Source organism: Ovis aries, chromosome 1, assembly GCF_016772045.2.
Source record: "Ovis aries strain OAR_USU_Benz2616 breed Rambouillet chromosome 1, ARS-UI_Ramb_v3.0, whole genome shotgun sequence".
Taxonomy (NCBI): Eukaryota; Metazoa; Chordata; class Mammalia; order Artiodactyla; family Bovidae; genus Ovis; species Ovis aries.
Window position 1 is genome coordinate 277508505 of NC_056054.1, and position 25126 is coordinate 277533630.

The 25126-nt window shown below is 43.7% G+C and overlaps 1 protein-coding gene across 2 annotated transcripts in view; it reads left to right on the forward strand.

Moving 5' to 3' along the window:
- Positions 1-25126, forward strand: part of KCNH8 (potassium voltage-gated channel subfamily H member 8) — a 462169-nt gene that overhangs the window by 138004 nt on the left and 299039 nt on the right. For both annotated transcript variants that reach the window (XM_004003423.6, XM_060406713.1), the window contains exon 2: positions 24044-24277. In XM_004003423.6, the coding sequence (XP_004003472.3) occupies positions 24044-24277 (234 nt within the window). The remainder of the gene's footprint in view (positions 1-24043; positions 24278-25126) is intronic.

Below are 25126 nucleotides of genomic sequence, written 5' to 3' on the forward strand. Positions count from 1 at the left end.
TCCGTTTACCCTATCACTCTGGAGCTATTTCCCTTTGGCGCTATAAGACCAAATGGGGCCTTCCCTGGTGGCACTAGTGATAACTCACCAGTTAATGCAGGAGACATAAGGGACATGGGTTCCACCCCTGGGTCGAGAAGATTCCCCTGGAGGAGGGCATCGCAACCCACCCCAGTATTCTTGCCTAGAGCATCCCATGGGCCGAGTGTCTGGCAAGCCACAATCCACAGATTTGCAAAGAGCTGGACACAGCTGAAGCAACTAGCAGGCATGCATGGACAGCAAATAGTAGAAGAAAAGATTATCCCATTGCTTTGGAAATTACAAGAATTTTAGGAGCTCTGTGCCAGGAAGACCTAATATGTATTTGTTATTATAAATCACAATATCGCATATGGAGTTAGGTTAAACTATTACACTTCAGCCATTGCATAGGCCATTTCTTAGAATCCACAAATGAAAATTATGGAACAACTTTGAGATGAGAAAATTCATAAAATTATTCACCCAAACTGCATAGTCTCCATCAACAGATTTTCACACAGAACATGACTGAGTGGAGATATGCAAGACAAGATGAGAGAAAAAGGTGAAGTGCTAAACAGAAATTATTTGCATTCTTTTGTAACGTAATAAACCTTAATGTCCTGTGTGCTATACATATATCATGCAAAAAATATTTTAGTAATATTGATTAAAAGAGTCTGTTGGACTTAAAGCTCAGTTGAAGTTTATCATTCCCCTGGTACTAACTGTGATTCCTTTGGAAGTCAGTATATTTCAGTATTTTTATCTGTCCTATAGAACGGTATGAGGCAATAGAATATAGATGTGTCACGGTCAAGTTCAAATAATACATGTTGATGGAGCAAGGAGCTGTTTAGGTTTTTTCATTTGTTTCGGTAATTATTATTCGTGAATCTTCTGGAAACTCATTTGTTGGGAGGTCAGACTACAGTGCTCATAGCCCAGCACCAGGGCTCATGGCTTGCTGAGCTGAGGGCAAGCTGGACTTTGGTCCACAGACAGCCCACAGTCAGACAAACTTATTCAGGACCTGACCTGCCCAGTGGCTTGAGTCAACCTTGGCTCTTCTCCCCAAAAGTCACGATAGCTCATAAAACCCTGACCTTGGCATTAGCACAGAGCCCACACTTGAACATTGGAGCGTGGCTACAGCAGACACGTGCGTTATATAGCCGTGCAGTCCCTGATTTCGGTGATTTGCATGAATTTATGCAGAAGCAAATAACAGCAAATGATTAAGGATATATAAATGCAGGCAATGAAGATCCTGTACTTCACAGACTGAGCTTAGTGGAAATGCAAGCAGCAACACGGAGAAATCTGCACAGTGAACACGTCAGCTCTGCTAGATTGAAATGCATGGACCAGCGTGGAGTGCAGAACAGGATCAAGATATAATGTACATCCAGGGTGTGTGTGTGTGTGTGTGTGTGTGTGTGTGTGTGTGTGTTTCTCTTTTGCTTCAAATAATTTAAACCCAAATAATATCTCTATTACTTAAGAAAAATGTGATTAGAGTCTGTTTTCAGATTACTGGTTAAGGGATAATTACGTAGTTATATTTACAATAATTTATATATATATATGAAAATTTTATAATGAGAAGTTTAGCATATATTTAAATATTTTATTTTCATGTTTTGAAATAAAGATCTCCAGAATTTAGGCCTTGGTTGGAGAAATCCCTTCAACAAAACATGTCACGATTATTTCTTAGACTTTTGTTAATGGGTCTTATAAGCCATCTGGGCCAAGTTTCTGCTGCTCACTGTGGTACCCTTTCTGTAGCGTTTGTGTCCATCACCCATCTCAGTGTAAGTATTCCTGGTAACAGGAGACACACTGTATTTGAGGTAGCTTGTTATCTTTGAGGCAGCCTTAGCTATTAGATACAATCATATTCATGCTGAGATGAAATCTTTTGTCTTACAATGTTGATCCACGAACCTTGCTCCTGCTCCTTGGACAGACCTAGAGCAAGGCTGCTCTCTCATCTGTGTGGCAGTGCTGCGAGTGTGCGAACTGGTGTCATTTTCTCACCGTTAGGCTGAGAAAGCAAGGACTGGAAAACCAGAAAGCGAACTGAAGGCGGAAAGGAAAAAGCAGGAAGCAGAGATTATCCTGGTCTATGTTTCTGCAGACACGTACACCCTTCTCCGAGGATTTCTCATTTGTAAAGAACAAGCCTTTTTGTGATCATATGATCACGTGCTGAGCAAATGTCTTCTGGTTTCCGGTCGCCAGTGAGTAACACAGATGAAGAAGAGCCTTACAAGGGGAGAGGAACCAATTACCTGGCCTCCCTGCCTCTAAAATTGTAGTTAATACTAAGACAGCAAGAATAAAGAGTGTTTGGGGTGATGCTTTATAGCATACTTCATAGCATACTTTATAGCATGAAATAAACATCTTAGTTTTTTCCTTCAGTGGATTTTTGTTGGAAATTATAGAATTTGGTAAAGTATTTTAGGTCATTTGGTATCAGCAAGTGTCTAAGCAGTTGATGGGAAAATGGTATCATAGTCTTTTTCATTCCAGGAGATGTATTCCAAAATACTAACTTTAGTTTTTACTCATGACAAAAGCTTGTAAGGAGCTGACCTAGAAAGTTTTTCCCCAAATAATATTATTCTCAGAATGGAGGATTAGCTAAGTAAGTTTTGATACAATGATTATTGCATCTCCATTAAGTTATGGCAATAAAAACAGGAACAAATGGGGACATATTAATGATAGTGTATGTTGGCCAAACTCCAGGAGATAATGAAGGGCAGGGAAGCCTGGCATGTTGCAGTTTATGGGGTCTCAAATAGTCAGATACGACTTAGCAACTAAACAACAACATTTCAGGAATGTTGTAAATATTTTAGGAATACTTTTAACTTCAAATACCAGAAAATCCAAATATCACGGTTTGAACACACTGGAGTTTATTTTTCTTTCTTGGTAAAAGGTCTTGATAGGCTTTTGCTGGACTAAATTTTCCAATCAAAAGACTGAGAGTGGTGGGATGAATTTTAAAAGAGAGAGACCAGTCTGCATACTGCTGGCAAGAGAGTCCCTTTAGATGTAAAGACACACACAGACGGAAAGTGAAAAGGCGGAGAAGATGCTCCACACACATGAAGTCCAAAAGGAAGCCAGAGTAGCTATGCTTATATCTCAGAAAATCGACTTTAAAACAAAGACTCTAATAAAAGACAGAGACAGGCATTACATAACGATAAAGGTGTCACTCCAACCACAGCATATAACATCTGTAAATATTCATGCACCCAACGTAAAGAGCATAAAGTATAGCAAATAGGCATATATATGTGCATGTGTGATAAGTTGCTTCAGTCGTGTCTGACTCTTTACAATCCAATGGACTGTAGCCCACCAGACTCCTCTGTCTGTGGGATGCTCTATGCAGGAATACTGGAGTGGGTTGGAGTGGGAAGATCCTCCTCCAGGGGATCTTCCCAGCCTAGTGATCAGACCAGTGTCTCTTAATCTCCTGCGCTGGCAGGTAGGACCTTTACCACTGCCGCCACCTGGGAAAGCCATATGTATATATATTGGCTGTTGTTTCGTTTCTAAGTCCTGTCTGACTCTGTGACCTCATGGACTGGAGTACAGCTGGCTCCCCTGTCCTCCACTCTCTCCTGGAGTTTGCTCAACTTCATGTCCATTGAGTCAGTGATGCCATCCAACCATCTCATCCTCTGCTGCCCTCTTCTCCTTTTGCCTTCAATCTTTCCCAGCATCGAGGTCTTTGCCAATGAGTAGGCTCTTCTCGTAAAGTGACCTGAGTATTGGAGATTCAGCTTCAGCATCAGTCCTTCCAATGAATAGTAAGGACTGATTCCCTTTAAGGTTGGCTGGATTGATCTCCTCACAAGCCAACAGACTCTCAAGAGTCTTCCCAACACTATAGTTCAAAAACATCAATTCTTCAGTGCTTAGCCTTATTTATCATCCAGCTCTCACATCCGCACATGACTGCTGGAAAAACCATAGCTTTGACTGTATGGACCTTTGTCAGGAAAACAATGTCTTTGCTTTTTAATATGCTGTCTAGGTTTATCATAGCTTTCCTTCTAAAGAACATGTCTTTTAATTTCATATATGTGTGTGTGTATATCTATATGTGTGCTAGGCCACTTCAGTTGTGGCTGACTCTTTGCAACCTATGGACTGTAGCCCACCAACCTCCTCTGTCCATGAAATTCCCAGGCACGAATACTGGAGTAGGTTGCCATGCTCTCCTCCAGGGGATCTTCCTGATGCAGGACTGAAGCTGCATCTCTTACATTTCCTGCATCAGCAGGAAGGAATTTTTACCACTGTGGCTACATGGGAAGCCTACACATATATGTGTGTGTGTACACATGTGTATGTACATGTATATGTGTATATATATATAATATTAACAGATCCAACGGATAAATAGACAGCAATACAACAGGGGGTTTTAATATCCTTCTTATATTTTATGCATGGATCACCCAGCATAAAATCAATAAGCAAACGGCCTTAAATAACATGTTAGATCAAGTGGATACACACACACACACGTATATCCACACACATAGAGAGAGGAACACTCTATCCAAAAGCAGCAGAATACATACTCTTCTAAGTGCACGTAGAACATATTCTAGGGTCGGTTATATGTTAGGCCACAAAATAGACCTCAAAACAAGTTTAAGAGGTTGAAATCATATCAAGCACTGTTTCTGATCGTGTACTAGGAAACTAGTAATTAACTACAGGAAGGAAACTGGAAAACTCACAAACACTTAGAGATTAATCACTATGCTTGCAAATAACTTGTGGGTCAAAGAAGAAATCAAGACAAATTTAAAAAACACTTTTAGACAAATGAAAATGGAAAAATATGAATATTTGTAGGATACAACAGGAGCCGTTCAAAGGGAAGGTCATAGCAAATAAATGCCTTAACCTGGAATGTCAGGTCCATGAATCAAGGCAAATTGGAAGTGGTCAAACAAGAGATGGCAGGAGTGAACATCGACATTCTAGAAATCAGCAAACTAAAATGGACTAGAAAGGGTGAATTTAACTCAGGCGATCATTATATCTACTACTGTGGGCAGGAATTCCTCAGCAGAAATGGAGTAGCCATCATGGTCAACAAAAGAGTCTGAAATGCAGTACTTGGATGCAATCTCAAAAACGACAGAATGATCTCTGTTCATTTCCAAGGCAAGCCATTCAATACCACAGTAATCCAAGTCTATGCCCCAACCAGTAACGCTGAAGAAACCAAACTTGAACGGTTCTATGAAGACCTACAAGACCTTTTAGAACTAACACCCAAAAAAGATGTCCTTTTGATTATAGGGGATTGGGATGCAAAAGTAGGAAGTCAAGAAACACCCGGAGTAACAGGCAAATTTGGCCTTGGAATGCGGAATGAAGCAGGGCAAAAACTAATAGAGTTTTGCCAAGAAAATGCACTGGTCAGAGCAAACACCCTCTTCCAACAACACAAGAGAAGACTCTACACATGGACATCACCAGATGGTCAACACCAAAATCAGATTGATTATATTCTTTGCAGCCAAAGATGGAGAAGCTCTATACAGTCAACAAAAACAAGACCAGGAGCTGACTGTGGCTCAGATCATGAACTCTTTATTGCCAAATTCAGACTTAAATTGAAGAAAGTAGGGAAAACAGCTAGACCATTCAAGTATGACCTAAATCAAACTCCTTATGATTATACAGTAGAAGTGAGAAATAGATCTAAGGGCCTAGATCTGATAGATGGAGTGCCTGATGAACTATGGAATGAGGTTCGTGACATTGTACAGGAGACAGGGATCAAGACCATCCCCATGGAAAAGAAATGCAAAAAAGCAAAATGGCTGTCTGAGGAGGCCTTACAAATAGCTATGAAAAGAAGAGAAGCGAAAAACAAAGGAGAAAAGGAAAGATATAAGCACCTGAATGCAGAGTTCCAAAGAATAGCAAGAAGAGATAAGAAAGCCTTCTTCAGTGATCAACGCAGAGAAATAGAGGAAAACAACAGAATGGGAAAGACTAGAAATCTCTTCAAGAAAATTAGAGATACCAAGGGAACATTTCATGCAAAGATGGGCTCGATAAAGGACAGAAATGATATGGACCTAACAGAAGCGGAAGATACTAAGAAGAGGTGGCAAGAATACATGGAAGAACTGTACAAAAAATATCTTCATGACCCAGATAATCACGATGGTGTGATCACTCATCTAGAGCCAGACATCTTGGATTGTGAAGTCAAGTGGGCCTTAGAAAGCATCACTACGAACAAAGCTAGTGGAGGTGATGGAATTCCAGTTGAGCTGTTTCAGATCCTGAAAGATGATGCTGTGAAAGTGCTGCACTCAATATGCCAGCAAATTTGGAAAACTCAGCAGTGGCCACAGGACTGGAAAAGGTCAGTTTTCATTCCAGTCCCAAAGAAAGGCAATGCCAAAGAATGCTCAAACTACCGCACAATTGCACTCATCTCACATGCTAGTAAAGTAATGCTCAAAATTCTCCAAGCCAGGCTTCACCATGATGTTCAAGCTGGTTTTAGAAAAGGCAGAGGAACCAGAGATCAAATTGCCGACATCCGCTGGATCATGGGAAAAGCAGGAGAATTCCAGAAAAACATCTATTTCTGCTTTATTGACTATGCCAAAGCCTTTGACTGTGTGGATCACAATAAACTGTGGAAAATTCTGAGAGAGATAGAAATACCAGACCACCTGACCTGCCTCTTGAGAAATCTGTATTCAGGTCAGGAAACAACAGTTAGAACTGGACATGGAACAATAGACTGGTTCCAAATAGGAAAAGGAGTACGTCAAGGCTGTATATTGTCACCCTGCTTATTTAACTTCTATGCAGAGTACATCATGAGAAACGCTGGACTGGAAGAAACACAAGCTGGACTCAAGATTGCCGGGAGAAATATCAAACACCTCAGATATGCAGATGACACCACCCTTATGGCAGAAAGTAAAGAGGAACCAAAAAAGCCTCTTGATGAAAGTGAAAGAGGAGAGTGAAAAAGTTGGCTTAAAGCTCAACATTCAGAAAACTAAGACCTTGGCATCTGGTCCCATCACTTCATGGGAAATAGATGGGGAAACAGTGTCAGACTTTATTTTTTGGGGGGGGCCTCCAAAATCACTGCAGATGGTGACTGCAGCCATGAAATTAAAAGACACTTACTCCTTGGAAGGAAAGTTATGACCAACCTAGACAGCATATTCAAAAGCAGAGACGTTACTTTGCCAACAAAGGTCTGTCTAGTCAAGGCTATGGTTTTTCCTGTGGTCATGTATGGATGTGAGAGTTGGACTGTGAGGAAGGCTGAGCGCTGAAGAATTAATGCTTTTGAACTGTGGTGTTGGAGAAGACTCTTGAGAGTCCCTTGGACTGCAAGGAGATCCAACCAGTCCATTCTGAAGGAGATCAGCCCTGGGATTTCTTTGGAAGGAATGATGCTAAAGCTGAAACTCCAGTACTTTGGCCATCTCATGCGAAGAGTTGACTCTTTGGAAAAGACTGTGATGCTGGGAGGGATTGGGGGCAGGAGGTGAAGGGGATGACCGAGGATGAGATGGCTGGATGGCATCACGGACTCGATGGACATGGGTTTGGGTGGACTTTGAGAGATGCTGATGGACAGGGAGGCCTGGCGTGCTGTAGTTCATGGGGTCACAAAGAGTCAGACATGACTGAGCGACTGAACTGAACTAAAGCTGAGAAATGGGGAATGTGTTTATTTCTTCTCTGGTTTCCTAATGCTTTGTAAACAATATAGCTACATTAGTTTGATAATGAAAGCACACACTCCTAACGAAAGTTCATTTGAACGCCAAGCAATTCGACTTGCCTGAAAGACACGTTGATTTATCTGTAGTTTCCCAAAGCAGGGAAAAGGGCGGACAAGCCCTGCTGGGGCCATTAGGGTCCTTCTTAACTTCAGGATCTGTAGTGTCACAGCCAACACCTTGTTCAGTGTCTTCTGACTCAGAACATGATTTTATCGATTTATTTAAAAATCCATCTTACAAATCATATTTAAAACATAAAACATATCTGTTAGTGACCTGGAAACGTGTTTCATGTTGTCTGGTTTCATGATCTCATTCTTGGGGTCCCTCCTACCTTATCGGTCTGTCCCAGCCTCATTTGATGGTTTCTCTTGCTTTTCCAGCCTATAAATGTGAAAGTCTCCTGACTCAGCGTTCAGACTCCACCTTTGCTTCCATCATACTCATTCCTTAAATGATCTAAGTCCTGCAAGTCCACATTTATATCTTCATCACCGGTGTTGTATTTTGGCTTCAGAGTCACTGACCCACCCACCCCCTTGACACCTCTTCTTGAATGCTTAATAAACCTTGTGTAAATACCAAATGCTTGAAATCCCTCAGAATTGCAGGGTTCTTTGCTTTTTCATCTGATAAAATGTCCCTCTACCTGTCTGATTTCTAACATAAAAGGGTTGGCATCATTCTCTGATCCCTTTTTCCTCTCTGCTGCAGCTGAATCCATTGGCAAACCTTTTCAGCCTTTCCTTCTAAAGACGCCTCCAATCTGACCATTCGCCGTCACCTCCGTTACTGCCACCAGAGAAAGCAAGTGACGTGGACTCAGTCACCCAGCTTAATCCCGAGGGAGTCAAAGCCCCATTCTGAGATATCTCATATGCAGCTGGTGTTCATCCTAAGTATACAATGTCCACCAGATATGTTTCATTTCATCCTGATACCTCCTCATGACTTCAGTCTGGAAGAAACGTGAGAATGAAGGTCACTCTGTCGTGTCCGAGTCTTTGCGATCCCAGACTCTATAGTCCATGGGATTCTCCAGGCCTGAAAGATGTTCAACCTGAAATCTCATCTTTTCATCAAACAGAAATGAGCTTTCTCACGAAAGACAGGTTGTTTATGTTGCAGATTAAGTGACTACCATGGTGTCTGGTCAACATAACTCAGACGTACCAAGAGCTTTCACTCAGGAAAATGTGTGTTTCTGTGTGTGAGTGTGTGTGAGAGTGTGTGAGAGATACCATTTAATTAGAAAAAATACCCCCATAATGCGCTTGATGGTGGAATATCCAGGGACAGGCCATTTCCTTATAGAGTTTAGCATTTATTTATAGTTTTGTGTCTTCGCAAAACTATAGGCTTGGGCTTGAGTGGCTAAGAAATGAATGAATGAACATGTTGAAATTGCATTAAAAGTTGTAATGCTCATACTTAGGGGAAAAACAGGCTGTTATGATAGAAAATAATAGGACATGATCTATTTAGAGAACACAGTCAGGAAATGACTCTCTGAAAAGTGGGCATTTGGTCTGAGACCTGAAACAGAGGGAGACGATGAAATCCAGGAGCAAAAGCCTTGTGGGTGGAGAGAGCCAGGAAGAGCCTTCTTAAATGTCAGAAACCAGTGAAGGAGCAAGTGAAACCTTAGACGAGGTTTCACAGGTCATGGCAGAGACATTTAGTTCCGTTCCAGTTTGCATGGAAAGTCTTTAAAGAATTGGAACACGAGAGTGATCTTTTTCTTTGCAAAGATTATTTTAGGTGATAAGATGAAAGCAGGGGCTAAATGTATGCAGGGAATGTTGACGCTCTTCACTTTCACAACACTGGGGTCACTGTGAAAGAAGGAGGTCCCCCGTGACTACATACTTGTGTAACCACAAGATGAATACTGCGGAGGGGGCCTGTGGGATTATAGGCTGGGCATGAGGTTGTGTATCGACCCTTATTATCATCCCCAAACTTTGAGCTTCTGGGTGCAGCAAGTTCCCTGCATATGAACAAGTTCTGTTCGTAGAGTGCATTCATTAAGCTCAACTTATTCATAAGCCCAGCAAAGTTACCCTAGGTACCCAGCTAACACCATCGGCTACATAGCACTGTACTGTAATAGGTTTATAATACTTTTCACACAAATAATGCATTAAAAACGAACACAGAAATAAAGCAGGCACTCTTAATCTGACAGTGCGGCACCTTGAAAGCACAGTGGGATGGTACAGCAGCTGGCACACGGGCTGGCATCGAGTGGACAGGCAAGGAGAGCTGCTGGCTGCAGGGGAGGGGATCGGAGGCAGCAGAGCTGAAGGGCCCTCAGCACCAGGCGACAAAGAGCGCACAGCAGGGTCGCCCGCGCTGCCAGCACAGGCTCTGGGCCCTTGCTGGGACAGACGCACGTTTGCATCTCTGAAAATTAGCAACTTCAACGTGCGACGTAGGGGACTTACCGTACTATTAACCGAGCTGGGTGTTAAAAGTCTCTTTAGGAATGATAGAAAATCATAAAGGGGTTACTTTTAGAACAGACTTCTCCCTTCTCCAGGGGATGGCAATCAACTCCAGTGTTCTTGCTTGGAGAATTCCATGAACAGAGGGGCCTGGCAGGCTGTAGCCCATGGGGTCGCAAAGGGTTGCTCATACTGAATATATACTCAGCTACAAAGTGGGCATCCCCTGCCCAGGCTGGGGCATATAAGCTGAACCTCTTTCTGTTAGGCTGGTGGTTTAGTCTCCAAGTCGTGTCTCACTCTTGCAACCCCATGGACTATAGCCCACCAGGCTCCTGTGTCCATAGGATTCTCCAGGCAAGAATACTGGAGTGGGTTGCCGTTTCCTTCTCCAGGGGATCTTTCTGACTCAGGAATCAAACTTGGGTCTCCTGCATTGCAGGCAGATTCTTTACTGACTGAGCTATGAGGGAAGCCCTCTATTAGGCTGCTGCTAAGTCACTTCAGTCGTGTCCGACTCTGTGCGACCCCATAGACGGCAGCCCACCAGGCTCCCCCATCCCTGGGATTCTCCAGGCAGGAACACTGGAGTGGTTGCCATTGCCTTCTCCAATGCATGAAAGTGAAAAGTGAAAATGAAGTCGCTCAGTCGTGTCCAACTCTTAGTGACCCTATGGACTGCAGCCCACCAGGCTCCCCCATTCCTGGGATTCTCCAGGCAAGAACACTGGAGTGGTTGTCATTTCCCTCTCCAATGCATGAAAGTGAAAAGTGAAAGTGAAGTCACTCAGTCGTGTCCGACTCTTAGTGACCCTATGGACCGCAGCCCACCTGGCTCCTCCGTCCATGAGATTTTCCAGGCAAGAGTATTGGAGTGGGGTGCCATTGCCTTCTCTGTCTATTAGGCTAGACAGTTGCAACTGTTTTGGAAATACATATCTAATGACTTTGCTTAAAATGAAAATCCAGGGTTCCCACCCCTTGGAGATTCTAATCTGATAGACTTGAGTTGAGGCCTGAGAAACTGCGCCTTTAATAAGCCCCCGAGGAGATTGCAGTGGGTGCTCAGGGCAGCAGGAAGACGGCGACGCCCCCGTGCGGGTCCCAGCCCTCCTTCACCTCCTGTCGCCCACCATGATCAGGCTGCTGCAGCTCTCAGGGGATCTGAGCTTGCCCTGCCACGCTATTGGGCCTTCCTGAATCCTTCATCTACACTCACGGCGTAAGACGCTGTTGTGAGGAAGGGAAATGCGAGAAGCTGACCTGAGCGCCTGGCCTATCATAGCTGCTTAGCAAACAGCGTCCACTCTTGGCCTTTTTCCTGCTTTTCTTTGACTGACTTGGCTGCCTCCTCGCTAGTCACCTTGGTTTCCTACTGCGGAGTCAGCACTGACCCCTGTTGGTTTGTGTCTTTTTTACTGTCTTCTTCCTCTTGCGTCCACCTTTCCCACAGATTCCCAGAGACCTGCAGATATCACCTTCAGTAAAGTTTTGCCCTCTCTCTGCATCGTTATAAAGACACCAGAATAGAAATGCTAATACCACCTTGTGCAGCCGTGGAATACCTGTAACTCCAACATGCTTACTCCTGTTTCCTGTTCCTTGCTCACAGTTTTCTCATGTAAAACCCCTCATCTTTCCTGTTTAATCCAAGCACTGTGAAGCAGAGAAGACTGAGCAGTGGATAAGTGAGATTCCACAAAATGCTAAAAAAAATTATGAAAAATATTTGAATTGCATTAGCTTCCAAAGAATATAAACAATGCTTGAACAGAGAGAGATAAGTCAGTCCCTTCTGGGGCCCTGGGCACACTAATTTGTATACGTTGTCTTCAAAAATTCAAATCTGGAAGGCTCTTAAGTGTACAGAGAATAATAAGGTGACTAAAGTATGGTTGAATTCATCCCTTTTTGGGATTCCCTGGTGGCTAAGATGGTAAAGAGTCTGCCCTCAATGCGGGAGACCCGGGTTCGATCCCTGGATCAGGAAGATCCCCTGAAGAAGGAAATGGCAACCCACTCCAGATTCTTGCCTGGAAAATTCCATGGACGAAGGAACCTGGCAGGCTATAGTCCATAGGGTCTTAAAGAGTCAGACATGACTGAACGACTTCACTTTCACCCTCAATCCCTTTTTCTTGAATCTTCATGTGTGTTTGAAGTAAAGAATGTTTTAATTTGAAATTAAAAGAAAATATTCTTAGAATTAAATATGATTGCATGCAAACTCTAGTTGTACTGGAGGAGAAGCAGGGGAAAACTAAATGGTGTATTTGGGAAATCTGGAGAGACAAATTTGCTAGATTACATTTAATCTACCTTTCAGCAGGTCCAATAACATGTCGAAGAAATAAGTATGTCTTTCAGACCAAAAATACTCTCATGTGGTTTTGTTCAATCACTAATTTGTGGCCAGCTCTTTGTGACCCCAGGCCTCCCTGTCCATCACCAACTCCCAGAGCTTGCTCAAACGCATGTCCATTGAGTCGGTGATGCCACCCAACCATCTCATCCTCTGTCTTCCCTCTCTCCTCCCGCCTTCAATCTTTCCCAGCATCAGGTCTTTTCTAATGAATCGGCTCTTCGCATCAGGTGGCCAAAGGATTGGAGCTTCAGCATCAGTCCTTTCAGTGAATATTCAGGGTTGATCTCCTTTAGGATGGACTGGTTAGATCTCCTTGCAGTCCAAGGGACTCTCAAGAGTGTTCTCCAGCCGCACAGTTCACAGAACCTTTTGCATAGCTCTTCGTGTTCTTCCCTCCGCTACTTAATCTCTTCTGCCTCTGTTAGGTCCTTACTCTTTCTGTCCTTTATCATGCCCATCCTTGCGTAAGATGCCCTTGATCTCGCTAATTTTCTTAAGGGGATCTCGGGTCTTTCATAGTCTATTGTTTTCCTCTTTTTCTTTCATTGTTCCCTTAAGCACAGACATGCGTATATATACACACACACACCAGATCTTCTTCCTTCTCCTTGCTGGTCTGTGTACCTCTGCCTTCAGTTGGGTGTATCGCTCCCTTTGTCTTCTCCCGTACACTTCTCTTCTTTCCTCAGCTGTGTGTAAGGCCTCTTCAGACAGCCACCTTGCCTCCTTGCATTTCTTTTTCTCTGGGAAGATTTTGGTCGCTGCCTCCTGTATGATGTTACAAACTTCCATCCATAGTTCTTCTGGCAGTCTCTACCAGATCTAATCCCTTAAATCTACTCATCACCTCCACTGTATAAGCATAAAGGATTTGATTTAGGTCGTACCTGGATGGCCTAGCGATTTTCTCTACTGTCTTCAATTAAAGCTTGAATTTTGCAATAAAGAGCTGATGATCTGAGCCACAGTCAGCTCCAAGTCTTGTTTTTGCTGACTCTATAGAGTTTCTTCATCTTTGGCTACAAATAATATAATCAGTCTGATTTTGGTGTTGGCCATCTGGTGATGTCCATGTATAGAGTCATTCATGTGGTGTTACTTTGCCTTTAAATAAATTAAGAAAAGTTTTACAAAGGTATGAAATTTAAACCACAGTTAGCTACCTATTTGTTTATTTAAGAGAATAAAATGGCTTGCTCCTCCCCTATTGTTTGCAAAGGCAGGAAAAAAAGCTTGACCTTCCCAAGCAGCTCACATATAGCTCATATTTAATTTGAAGGAAGATAGGTTGGGTGGGCCAGGAATCACGAATGTGAAAATGTAGGAATAATAGAGATGCAAATGCAGGGATATTTGCATCGTTGCTACTCTTTCTCTGTAAGCCCTGCTGGGAGCAAGTCAGCCTCTCCTCACTAGTGTGGTGGCTGAACTAGCCTCCTGGGCTAGGAAATTACACAGTGGCCAGAGAGTCCTTAGTGATTCCCAAATGCCGGACCCAGGTGCACAGGTTTCTTTGCTGAGTGAAGGTGCCTAATGACTTCATTTTATATTTTGGAGAAAGGGCTTTGTTTAGCATTACTTGACTTTTTTTTTTTTTTTTTTTTTGGTTTAATTGGTTTCCTAGTGGAAAATAAAAACTTGTGTTTCTGCTTTACTAAACGGATCACGTCAGGATGAAAACTATGGGCATGAGATAGATTTTCAGGGCAATTCTGACTTCATTTTTTATTTTTCATTTATTTGGCTGCGTTGGGCTTCACTTGCGCCATGCGGGGTCTTCGTTCCTGCACGAAGGCTCTCAGTTCCTGCACGAAGGCTCTCAGTTGTGGCCTATGAGGCTCACTTCCCCAACCAGGGATGGAGCTTGTGGCCCCCGCATTGGGAGCACAGGGTCTTAGCCACTAGACCACCAGGGAAGTCCCTGATTTTAGTTTCAAAATAAAGGTGCTGGTTGTTCAGTGATTCCCGCTGAGCAATGAAACAGTGGATCTAGCTAAAATCAATTTCTCCCATTTGGTGTGCTTTAATAAAGAGTGATGGACAGGGACATGGCGGCCCGCTCCGGTATTCTTGCCTGGAAAATCCCATGGACCGTGGAGCCTGGTAGGCTACCATCCATGGGGTCGCAAAGAGGCGGATGAAGAGTGATAGGTTTCAAGTTTACTTCACTTATTTAACAAATATTTGTTGAACACCTGTTTTGTACCGAATACTATTCCAGAGGTTGTGACTACATCAATCAAAAAGACAAACCAACCTCCGTCATATCCCCGGGAGTGTACACTCCAATGTCAGAGCGAGATAATAATCCTAATTTTCAAGAAAGGAAGCAGATTGCATGAGAGACCATTTTGTCCAAAAGTCGCTTCTCTTCCGCAAGAACCGCAGAGAACCGGGGCCTATTTCAGTGTTGTTTCAGATGTACTTGTAGAGAATCAGTTGTGGGTAAAATGCCACACACATTTTTACTATTGCCTTTGAGATTTTCTAATCTCTCATTCCCTCCTTCATTTTACTTTTGATGAGTTCTGTCCTCCTGTCTTAATTAAAAATCACCCTTTTCCAAAATTGAACTTACTTACTAAATTTTGAGAGACAGTACAGTTGAAAAACATTACCACTCGTCGCTGAAGTTCACACAGCTGAATGATGGAATTTGCACTATTTAACAATAGCTGGGAGCTGGAAGCAACCTAGACGCCCATTGACGGATGGATAAAGATGTGGTACGTGTGAACACAGTAGAATATTACTCAGCCGTTAGAAGGAACACGTCTGACTCAGTTCTAATAGGTGGATGAACCCAGAGCCTACTATGCAGTGATGTGTGTCGGGCGGGTCCAGAAAAACGCAGCATATCAGCACGTACATGGGGATTCTGGAAAGGGGGCACTGATGACCCTCCTGCAGGGCGGCTGTGGGCACGCAGACTCAGAGAGCAGACTGTGGATGCAGGGTGGGGTGAGGAGAGGGTGGGAGAGCTGAGGGGGTCGTGGAGAGACACACGCAGCCCCATGTGCAAAATTAGACAACCAGCAGAAACCTGCTGTATGACGCAGGGAGCTCAGACCCAGTGGAAATCTGCTGTATGACGCAGGGAGCTCAGACCTGGTGCACTGGGACAACCTAGAGGGGTGGGGTGGGGTGGGAGGTGGGAGCGAGGTTCAAGACGGAGGGGATGTATGTATTCAGGCACCCACGGCTTATTCATGTTGATATATGGCAGAAACCAACACAATATTATAAACAATTATCCTCCAATTAAAAATAAATAAAATTTTAAAAGAATTATAAAATGGAATTTGCAAAGCTTACTGATGATTTTTCTAATACCAGATTATGATAGTTTACCAAATTTGCTTAGAATCTATTTATCTTTATTAGCTATTATCTTTGCTTATTAGAAAATTTAAAATTTCTTGATCTTGGTTATTTTACATCATCAGGATAACCATTTTTTATCAAGTTATTTTTATTTAGTCATTCGCATGAATGGTTAAATATATTTTCAGATGTTTCTAAACAGGTATTCCCGCATATAGTACAAAATTCAAACAATAGAAAGGGACTATGGGACTTCTCTGACAGTCCAGTTGTTAAGACTCTGCTCACCCAATGCCGGAGGAGGCGGTGGCACCCCACTCCAGTACTCTTGCCTGGAAAATCCCATGGACGGAGGAGCCTGGTGGGGGTTCCCAAGTGCAGGCCCTGGTTGGGGAATTAACATCCTGCATGTCGTGGCCAAAAAGGAAAAGAAAAGGTGGGGCAAGCGTATGATGCACTCACCCTCCTTTCCAACGTTCAGTCCTCAGTCACTCAGCTGCCGTCCTCCAGCCATTTACTGCTGCTAGGTTCTCCTGGATCATTGAGTGATTTTCTAAAGCAGCTTCTCAAGCTCTAAAATGTGCATATGAATCTTGTTAAAATATAGATTCTTATCCGGGGGTTTGCACTGAGGCGTGAGATTCTCCATTTCTCAGAAGCTCCCGAGGGAGGCTGCTAGCTTCAGTGGCAGCAAGTTTCTCTCTGTCTGCCTCTGTGTTTATTTGTTTATTGGTCTTAAGAGAGCAAGATGTCCTCACACACAAACAGAACTCTCTGCTTCCTACCAGCACTTCAGCCCTAGGGGTCCAGCTTTGAGCTTTGCATTGTTACAGAGTTCTTTCCTAATGTTTGTCTGAAGCAATCATTTACACAGTATTTTAAAAATCCAATTGCAAATTGAAGGATGGAAGGTAGCAATATAACCATTTGAAGCACGCTACTACGTGATGTGAACATGGTAATGACTATGAGAATCCCTCTTTGCAAATCTTTCATCTGTTTTTTTTTAAAATAAGGTTAGAAGTTCTCAGTTCCAAGCAACCTTCTACATTTTGGCAGAGGACTCACTGAGAACTTTAGCTTGCAGCCAGTACCATTCATCTAATGAGGATGTCATCATGCTTGGAAATGATACAGTTAAGCTCCCTGAAAGCAATATGAAGTGCTAAGATCATTTAAATATTTTAAAGTCATAGTCGCTCATATTCTCTGTGCCTGGATTGTCTCTAGCGACATCCTGATCAATATCACAAGGGATAAAGATGTTGGTTTGGTTGGGTCTGTATGTAAATGCAATTCGGAAAGCTTGGGGGGAACTCATAAAAGAAAATTGAAATTTCATGCGAGTTTCTTCCCTTCTGCAAGAAAATGAAGGCCTATAGGATTGACATTTGCCTGTCTATGTTGTCTGCAGAGTATGTTCATATGATACTTGTTAACATAACACAAGATTTGTTTTTAAGAGAGAACCGATATCAGAGGTACTTTTCAGAAATAAAGATTTGGACCGTCAAAGTCTCAGTTTCTGTGTTTTCGGCAGGAACAGCCACTGGGGACGAATTTCTCTTTGATCAGACAGTATCTATCCGTGTTTCCTGTGGTGTGACTGGCTCCAGGGTCTGCGTGTGGAGTGTTCTTAGACTTGGTGCTGAGCTGCTTGTCTTGAAGGACCTAGGGCTGTGAGGGGAGACTGATTTGGATTCTCTTGAGCATGTACCATTCTACCTCCAGTTGTGATTCCAGACCTAGGCCATGTAGAGGTGTACTAAATGGTACACACAGAGTTAGAGAAAAAAAAGCAGCATCTCCTCCTGAAGTTTCCATTGAATTAAAGATTTGGCAGGTCAAATTATTAAAAGTTTTATTATGTTAAAACATAAAAACACTCAAACAAGCATAAATACACAATACAGCAGAATGCAAAATTCTGATGGATTTTAAGTTAAACATGAGATTTCAGTAGATAAAGGTCCTTCTAGGCAAGGCTGTGGTTTTCCCTGTGGTCATGTATGGATGTTAGAGTTGGACTAGAAAGAAAGCTGAGCGCCGAAGAATTGATGCTTTTGAACTGTGGTGTTGGAGAAGACTCTTGAGAGTCCCTTGGACTGCAAGGAGATCCAGTCGGTCCATCCTAAAGGAAATCAGTCCTGAGTATTCATTGGAAGGACTGATATTGAAGCTGAAGCTCCAAAACTTTGGCCACTTGATGCGAAGAGTTGACTCACTGGGAAAGACCCTGATGCTGGGAAAGATTGAAGGCGGGAGGAGAAAGGGATGACAGAGGATGAGATGGTTGTGTGGCATCACCGACTCAATGGACATGAGTTTGGGAGAACTCCGGGAGTTGGTGATGGACAGGGAGGCCTGGTGTGTTGCAGTCCATGGGGTCACAAAGAGTCGGACATGACTGAGCAACTGAGCTGAACTGAGATTTCAAAACAATATCAAGATTAGGTCAGTGACTCCAGGCCCCTGGGAATACATGCTTAGTGGCTTTGGCCAGTAGAAGCCTATTTCAATGGGAAAATTTTAGAAGTACTGTGATGTACGCGAAGAGGTCAGAAACCAGATCATTTGAATGGTGACGACATTCCTTGTCTCCTAAGGGCTCTGGAGTGAGCCTGCGCAGAATGCTTGGGAGCCAAGAAAGTTGTTGCCCTGTTTTTGAAGTGCTGGCCTTCTGAAGGAGACGAGGAAGTGACATAAGGTTGCTGAGAGATCCAGACTGGTTTAGGAGATGTCACCAATGAACTTTTAATAAATGATCTCTGTAGAGAAAAATCTGTGACTCTGAGCTCTTTGCAGACTAGAGAGGCAAAAATGTTTTTCTAGAATTAATCCATCTCTACTGGGAGTAGAGAATAAGTCACTTCTTTATAGAAGGTATCCTTGGTAGTAAATATCACAGAGACTGGGCTTTAGTCCCCGCCTCAAACCTTGGAATGGACACCAAAGTTATCTAGGTCTCCGTGTTCTCATCTAGAAAATGGGCCAAGTATGAGGATGAAAGGCGTTAGCAGTGGATTAATGTTGGCCTTCTGCTCTCCCATTTCCTTCTATAGTCTTCCTTTCCAACCCCGTTCCCTGTGGACCTGGGAGTCTGCAATGAATAGCATGCCTCCATTTAAATGGGAAGCTGGTGCCTTACACTAGAGACTCGGGGAATGACCTGGGTCTCCACCAGCCCTGAGAGCCCCTCTGATGATACATGAAAGCTTTTGGCTAAGGAGGCATTCAGGGAAATAGTCAGCTACCTACAACGTAAACACTTAGATCCTACTGTGTACTGGCACTCTACTGAATTTACACAGAAGGATGACCTAGAAAAAAACCCAGGAAAGCTGTGTGCCATTTAGATGCCTATCACACGTGCACAATTGATTCTTCAAAAGGTTAAACACCCTTGGCATATGTACGCTTAGTGATATGCCCGTGATAGGTTGATAATCATCCTGGCAGCGGCTTTGTTTTACGTAATTCTAAGGTAAATGTCACACTTCTTCTTTGGAGATTCCAGGACTGGTATTCAGAAGAGCATCTGTTTCTCAGCAGATCACTGGGTAGGAGCTACTCTTTCCCAAACTGGACTACTCATGCCGCGAGTACACTGGGCTGTATGAGGCGCCGACTGCCACTGAATTCTCTTAGGAGTTGAAATGCAATTACATATTGAGAACAAGCGCTAAATATAACAGAAAAGGCCAAATACTTTTTCTTTTTTTTTTTGCTTTGTGTTTGAGGGGTATTTGCAAGGAGAATTAACTATCCTGAACACACCATAATCCTTCATTGAAATGCACAGATCAGGCAATTGGATGAATCCTTTAGTGGCTTTTTTCAGATGCTTATTGTAGCTCTGAAACATGGATTTTTTTCTTGTGTTCATAAGCAATTGTAAAGATGCTAAGGAGATTAATAAAAGAAGCAAGTCACTAAAATTATACAGAATTAAATACCATAATACATGCCCTAAGAACTGGAAACAACAGGCCATATGCTGCGTGAGGCAATCATGTAGCTGGGAGTGCTGCAGTTCACGGGGTCGCAAAGAGTCAGACACAACTGACCGACTGAACTGACCTGGGAATGATTATTACCAAGTTCAAGTTGTAGTCTTCTTCTGGAAGGATGGAAATGCAGCTTGATTGGTGCTCACCAGGGTTTTCACTAGAGGAATGATCCACGGGTGTTAGTGTTGTTTCAATCTTTTTTTAGATGTGTTTTACTATTTCCCAACTTTTAAAAATGGAAAAGACAAAACAACAAAACGCAGTGAAGCGAAAGCAAAAATGAAGTCTTTGTAGACGAGCGATATAACACAGTGATCACAGTAAACGCCGGTGGGTCTCAGGTTGGCGGACGCATCTTCTTACTGAGCTTCTGCAAAATTTAAATACATGCTGTCTGCAAGACACAACTATAAAGTACAAGTCCCTACAACGATCAAAAGTAGAAAGAAGAGAAAAGGTTTACCTGATAAATACCAACAAAAGCAAGCTGTGGTGGCTGTTTAGATCACGAGAGGGGCTTCCCAGAGGGTTTAGTGCAAAGAATCCGCCTGCCACACAGGAGACGCTGGTTTGATCCAAAAAGCCTGGTGGGCCGCAGTCCACGGGGTCTCGAAGAGTCAGACACGACTTAATGAGTAAACAGCAACAGCAACAGCAACCGTGGGAGCCCGGTGCTCAGGGCAGGAGGGGACGTTGGTTATCTGTCTCCAGCTCCTTTCGCCGTTGCTCCTTTGAGCTGCTCGTCCAGGCATCTGCGCTGACCTCCCAGGACTTCTGATAATTATCCCCACCTACTTTTGTCTTATTCCTAGCTAGTCATTTTTAAAGCCCAGGATCTTCGCTTTCTCAACCCTCATAGTGCTTGTCTGTGCACCACTGATGTGGTGCTTATCATAGTGTTAATGTTATTGATACTCATGCATTTCTTTAATTAAGCCGTAACATCCTGAAGCTAGAGACTATAACTTGAAGTGAAGTGAAGTCGCTCAGTCGTGTCCAACTCTTTGAGACCCTGTGGACTGTATAGCCTACTACACTCCTCTGTCCATGGGATTTTCCAGGCAAGAGTACTGGAGTGGGGTGCCATTTCCTTCTCCAGAGGCTCTTCCTGACCCAGGGATCGAACCCAGGTCTCCCGCACTGTAGGCAGATGCTTTGCCATCTGAGCCACAGGGGAAGTCCATAAAGGCTGTAACTTATCCATCTTCTAACCTCCGTCAGCTCACCCTAGGACCTGCCATGTGGTAGAAGCTTGTCACCTGGTGTGTAGTAGAAAGTCAATACTTTCTTAGAGTAGAAAGTCAGCATGTCACTGGTCCACTGAAAAATGACTTCTGAAAAGCACATTAAAAGCTCTTTCAGGACGTTTGAGTACTTTGCCAATGCAATGAATTTGCATTTTCTAAGCAAGTTCTCAGCCAGAGTTCTAGAATGGAAGGAAAAGAGATGCCAATGCTTAGAGTTACCGAGAACTGTGCAGAGTTGCTGAGACCAAGGCCGTCGCCTCAGCAAGAGGGCACCCCCGGGACCCAACTGGGAGCTCCCGTGGGCGCATGGCTGATCTTCAAGGGCAGGGATGGCATCTGTCAGTAAAATAGCTTTTTGCCTCTGCACCTCGAACAAAGTCCAGCACGTAGGACACCATCAACAGATGCTTCTGCAAAGTGTGAGAGACTTAAATAGTAGTCTTGGATAATTTAATTCACTGCTCTGGGCTCAAAGCATGTAGCCCTGAAGGGTTCCCAGTGTGATGTAAGCTCCCGTCCTCTGCACAGAGAGGGAGGTGGAGGGGTCAGCCTGGCCCAGGCGGGATGAAGGCGTCAGCCCAGATTTGCACTCTGGGCTGAGGGCTGATTGGAGGACGGCTGAGGAGCATGGGTTCGGTACTGCCGGCTATCGGGGGTCTATGTAAGCATGCAACAGGTGTTTTAACAAGATGGGAAAGCCCGTGGAGCAGATCTTCAGTGCTTGCGCCGCTGGCCACCCAGAAGTAGCTGGAATTCCTCTTTTCTCACGGCATACAACATGTGCTGTCTGCTGCAAACCTCTTTCAAACATCCTAGTATTTGAATAAGCAGTACATAAAACATACGGTATAAAATTCAAAGGAATATGACAAAAATCAGTGTTCTTATCACCTTTGCCCATGGTTACCCTCCCTAAAGACATCTACAATTACCGTTTATCCTGCTTAGTTTTAGATAAACACAAACACTTCCTATTTGGGGATACAGGTAAACATTTATGGGCTTCCCAGGTGGCTCAGTGGTAAAGAATCCAGCTGCCAGTGCAGGAGACACTGGAGACATGGGTTTAATTGCTGGGTCGGAAAGATCCCTTGGAGCAGGAAATGCAGCCTTCTCCATTATTCATGCCTGGGAAAATCCCATGGACAGAGGAGCCTGGTGGACCGCAGTCCATGGGGTTGCAAAGAGTCAGACACGACTAATCACACACGCATGCATAGATATGCATGATTCTATGGGCTCATACATTTTCTGTCAAATAACATATTATACCAAATCATGATTTTTTCATTTAACAACGTATGCTGTAGTTCTTTCCATTTTTCTTTTTCTTATCTTTGAAATCCCAGCCTCTAATATTGTCTGAGACACCGACAATGTTCGACTATAGTTTCATGAACCAAAGAATGAGTGATTTCATAATAGTCTCTAATTCATTCTGAACCTGAAATTCACCCACCAACACATTTTCTGCATGCCTTATCTTAAACATCATCTCCAATATGCATCTTTTTGTCTGTAAACATCCCTCTGATTTAATCTCAAAAAATTTGTACCTTCCCTGCATATTGCCTTCTAGGCTCTCCTTCCGGAGTCATCTCTAAGTACTGAACGACTGTGTCCTGCGTCTTATTGCTTGACTGTTCTTATTGGTTAATATAGCAGCTATAAGCCGTGAACAATACTCTTTAAATTAATTTCTGGTGGAGTATAGTTGCTTTACAGTGCTGTGTTGGTTTCTGCTGTTCAGTGAAGCCGGTCAGATATACGTACCCATCTGTCCCCTCTTTTCCGGATTCCCTTCCTGATGAGGTCACCACAGCCCCTGGGGAGGGCTCCCTGCGCTGCACAGTAGGGTCTCGTCAGCCATCTATGTTATCCACAGCAGTGTGTATATGTAGAGAGTGAATGATCCTCTTAACAATGGTTTTTATTGAGTACTCATTTGTGCCAGACATTATACTAATATTTCTCACAAATCCCTAGAACACACCTGTAAAGTAAGCAACAGTATCACTCTCACAGCCCATCAGTCAGTGCCCCCCACCCGCCCGCCCAGTCCACAGATCAGTGCCCCCCACCCTCCCGCCCAGTCCGCAGATCAGTGCCCCCCACCCTCCCGCCCAGTCCGCAGATCAGTGCCCCCCACCCTCCCGCCCAGTCCGCAGATCACTGCCCCCCACCCTCCCGCCCAGTCCGCAGATCACTGCCCCCCACCCTCCCGCCCAGTCCACAGATCAGTGCCCCCCACCCGCCCACCCAATCCCCTGATCAGTGCCCCGTTGCTCATAGCTGTAAACCTCTTTCTGCCTCACCCTTGATTGCCTCCCTTATTTCTTATTGCCCTGCCCACTTCCTTACTTCCTGTATTCACCAACCGCGTAAAATACTGACACTCCTCATCCTTGTCCCAGAGTCTGCTTTTAGGGAAATCAAACCTAAGGACACTGAGGTTTAGAATGTGAATAATCTGTTTATCGATTGGCAAACTCAAGCTGTCAACCAGAATGCATGCTCAGAAACACCAGCCCTTCCTGCTCCCTGGATGGTAAATGCCTCAAAGCAGGCTAAGAAATACTCTGTTCTTAACATGGTGGGTTTCAAACGCAAGCAAAAGTTAACAGTAGCGTGTACTTCTGCAGGTCAATGCCGGTTTATGTTCTGGGGTGTCTCCTTTCTACCCCAGGACATCAGGACACGCACTTTAGGCACCGGTCGCTAAGTGTCTGCGTCACCCTCCCTTGCTGTGGTGCTCTCATGCGTGCCTCCCTGCTGACTGTGCTCTCCTTGGTGTCTGCAGATAGCAACTTCATCCTCGCCAACGCCCAGGTGGCCAAGGGCTTCCCCATCGTCTACTGCTCGGACGGCTTCTGTGAGCTTGCTGGATTTGCCCGAACAGAAGTCATGCAGAAGAGCTGCAGCTGCAAGTTCTTATTCGGAGTCGAGACCAATGAACAACTGATGCTTCAGATAGAGAAGTCCTTGGAGGAGAAAACAGAATTCAAAGGAGAAATTATGTTCTACAAGAAGAATGGTGAGTCGACCTCCTTTGCTGGGGTCTCCTTGGACAGTGGTGAAACGTCACCTTCTTTCAACTGCTATTGGCGTGAATGCTCCATAACTCCCATTAAGGCTTAATGATCTTAGCAGCATAAACTACTTGAAAATTTAGAAAGTTTATAGTTATACGAAATCAACATATTAACTGAGTTAATATATATTAAAATAGGGTGTATTACTATTATGTTGTGGTCATGCTTAAGATATATATCAGATGTGATGATTGTTAATATAGTAACAGGTGATCTTCTATCCAGAGCTAGTTTGCCATCTTAAAGAACACTTGAAGAATAGAGTCACTAGGGACGGAGATTCAAATGTCTGCTGGCATAAAAATTAGTTTAAAGGACATGAGTGTAGGTATTTTCTTTTCCAGTTTCCTGACCACAAAGCCTTTCTCACCATTCTTATATTCTGGAGACAAGGTAAGAAACACACAGGGTCTCAGGGTGGGAGTAAACCTGCCTGGATTCAAAACTGCCGCTGGGGAAATGCTAAGTATTTTTCGTGGGTGTGGCTTTGTGACTGACTCCTAAATGGAAAAGTATCCAGGGATGGGTATGGCTTTTACTCCCTTCTGCGTGGGACTAGCTATCACCATCCTGTGGTAGGGGAGTGAATCCAGGAGGCGTCATATTGGAGAAAAGCCAAATCAAAACTGAGAGCAAACCATGCCTTTCCAGTTTCTGAAATCCTCTTTCTTTAATAGTCTTCCTTTGAGTAACATAGCCCCCTGAGTTTTATTTAGCTGGGCACACGACCTTCAAGCTAAAGAATATGTTCCCCAGCTTTCTCTGCAGTTAGCTTGGCACGTGACAGGGTT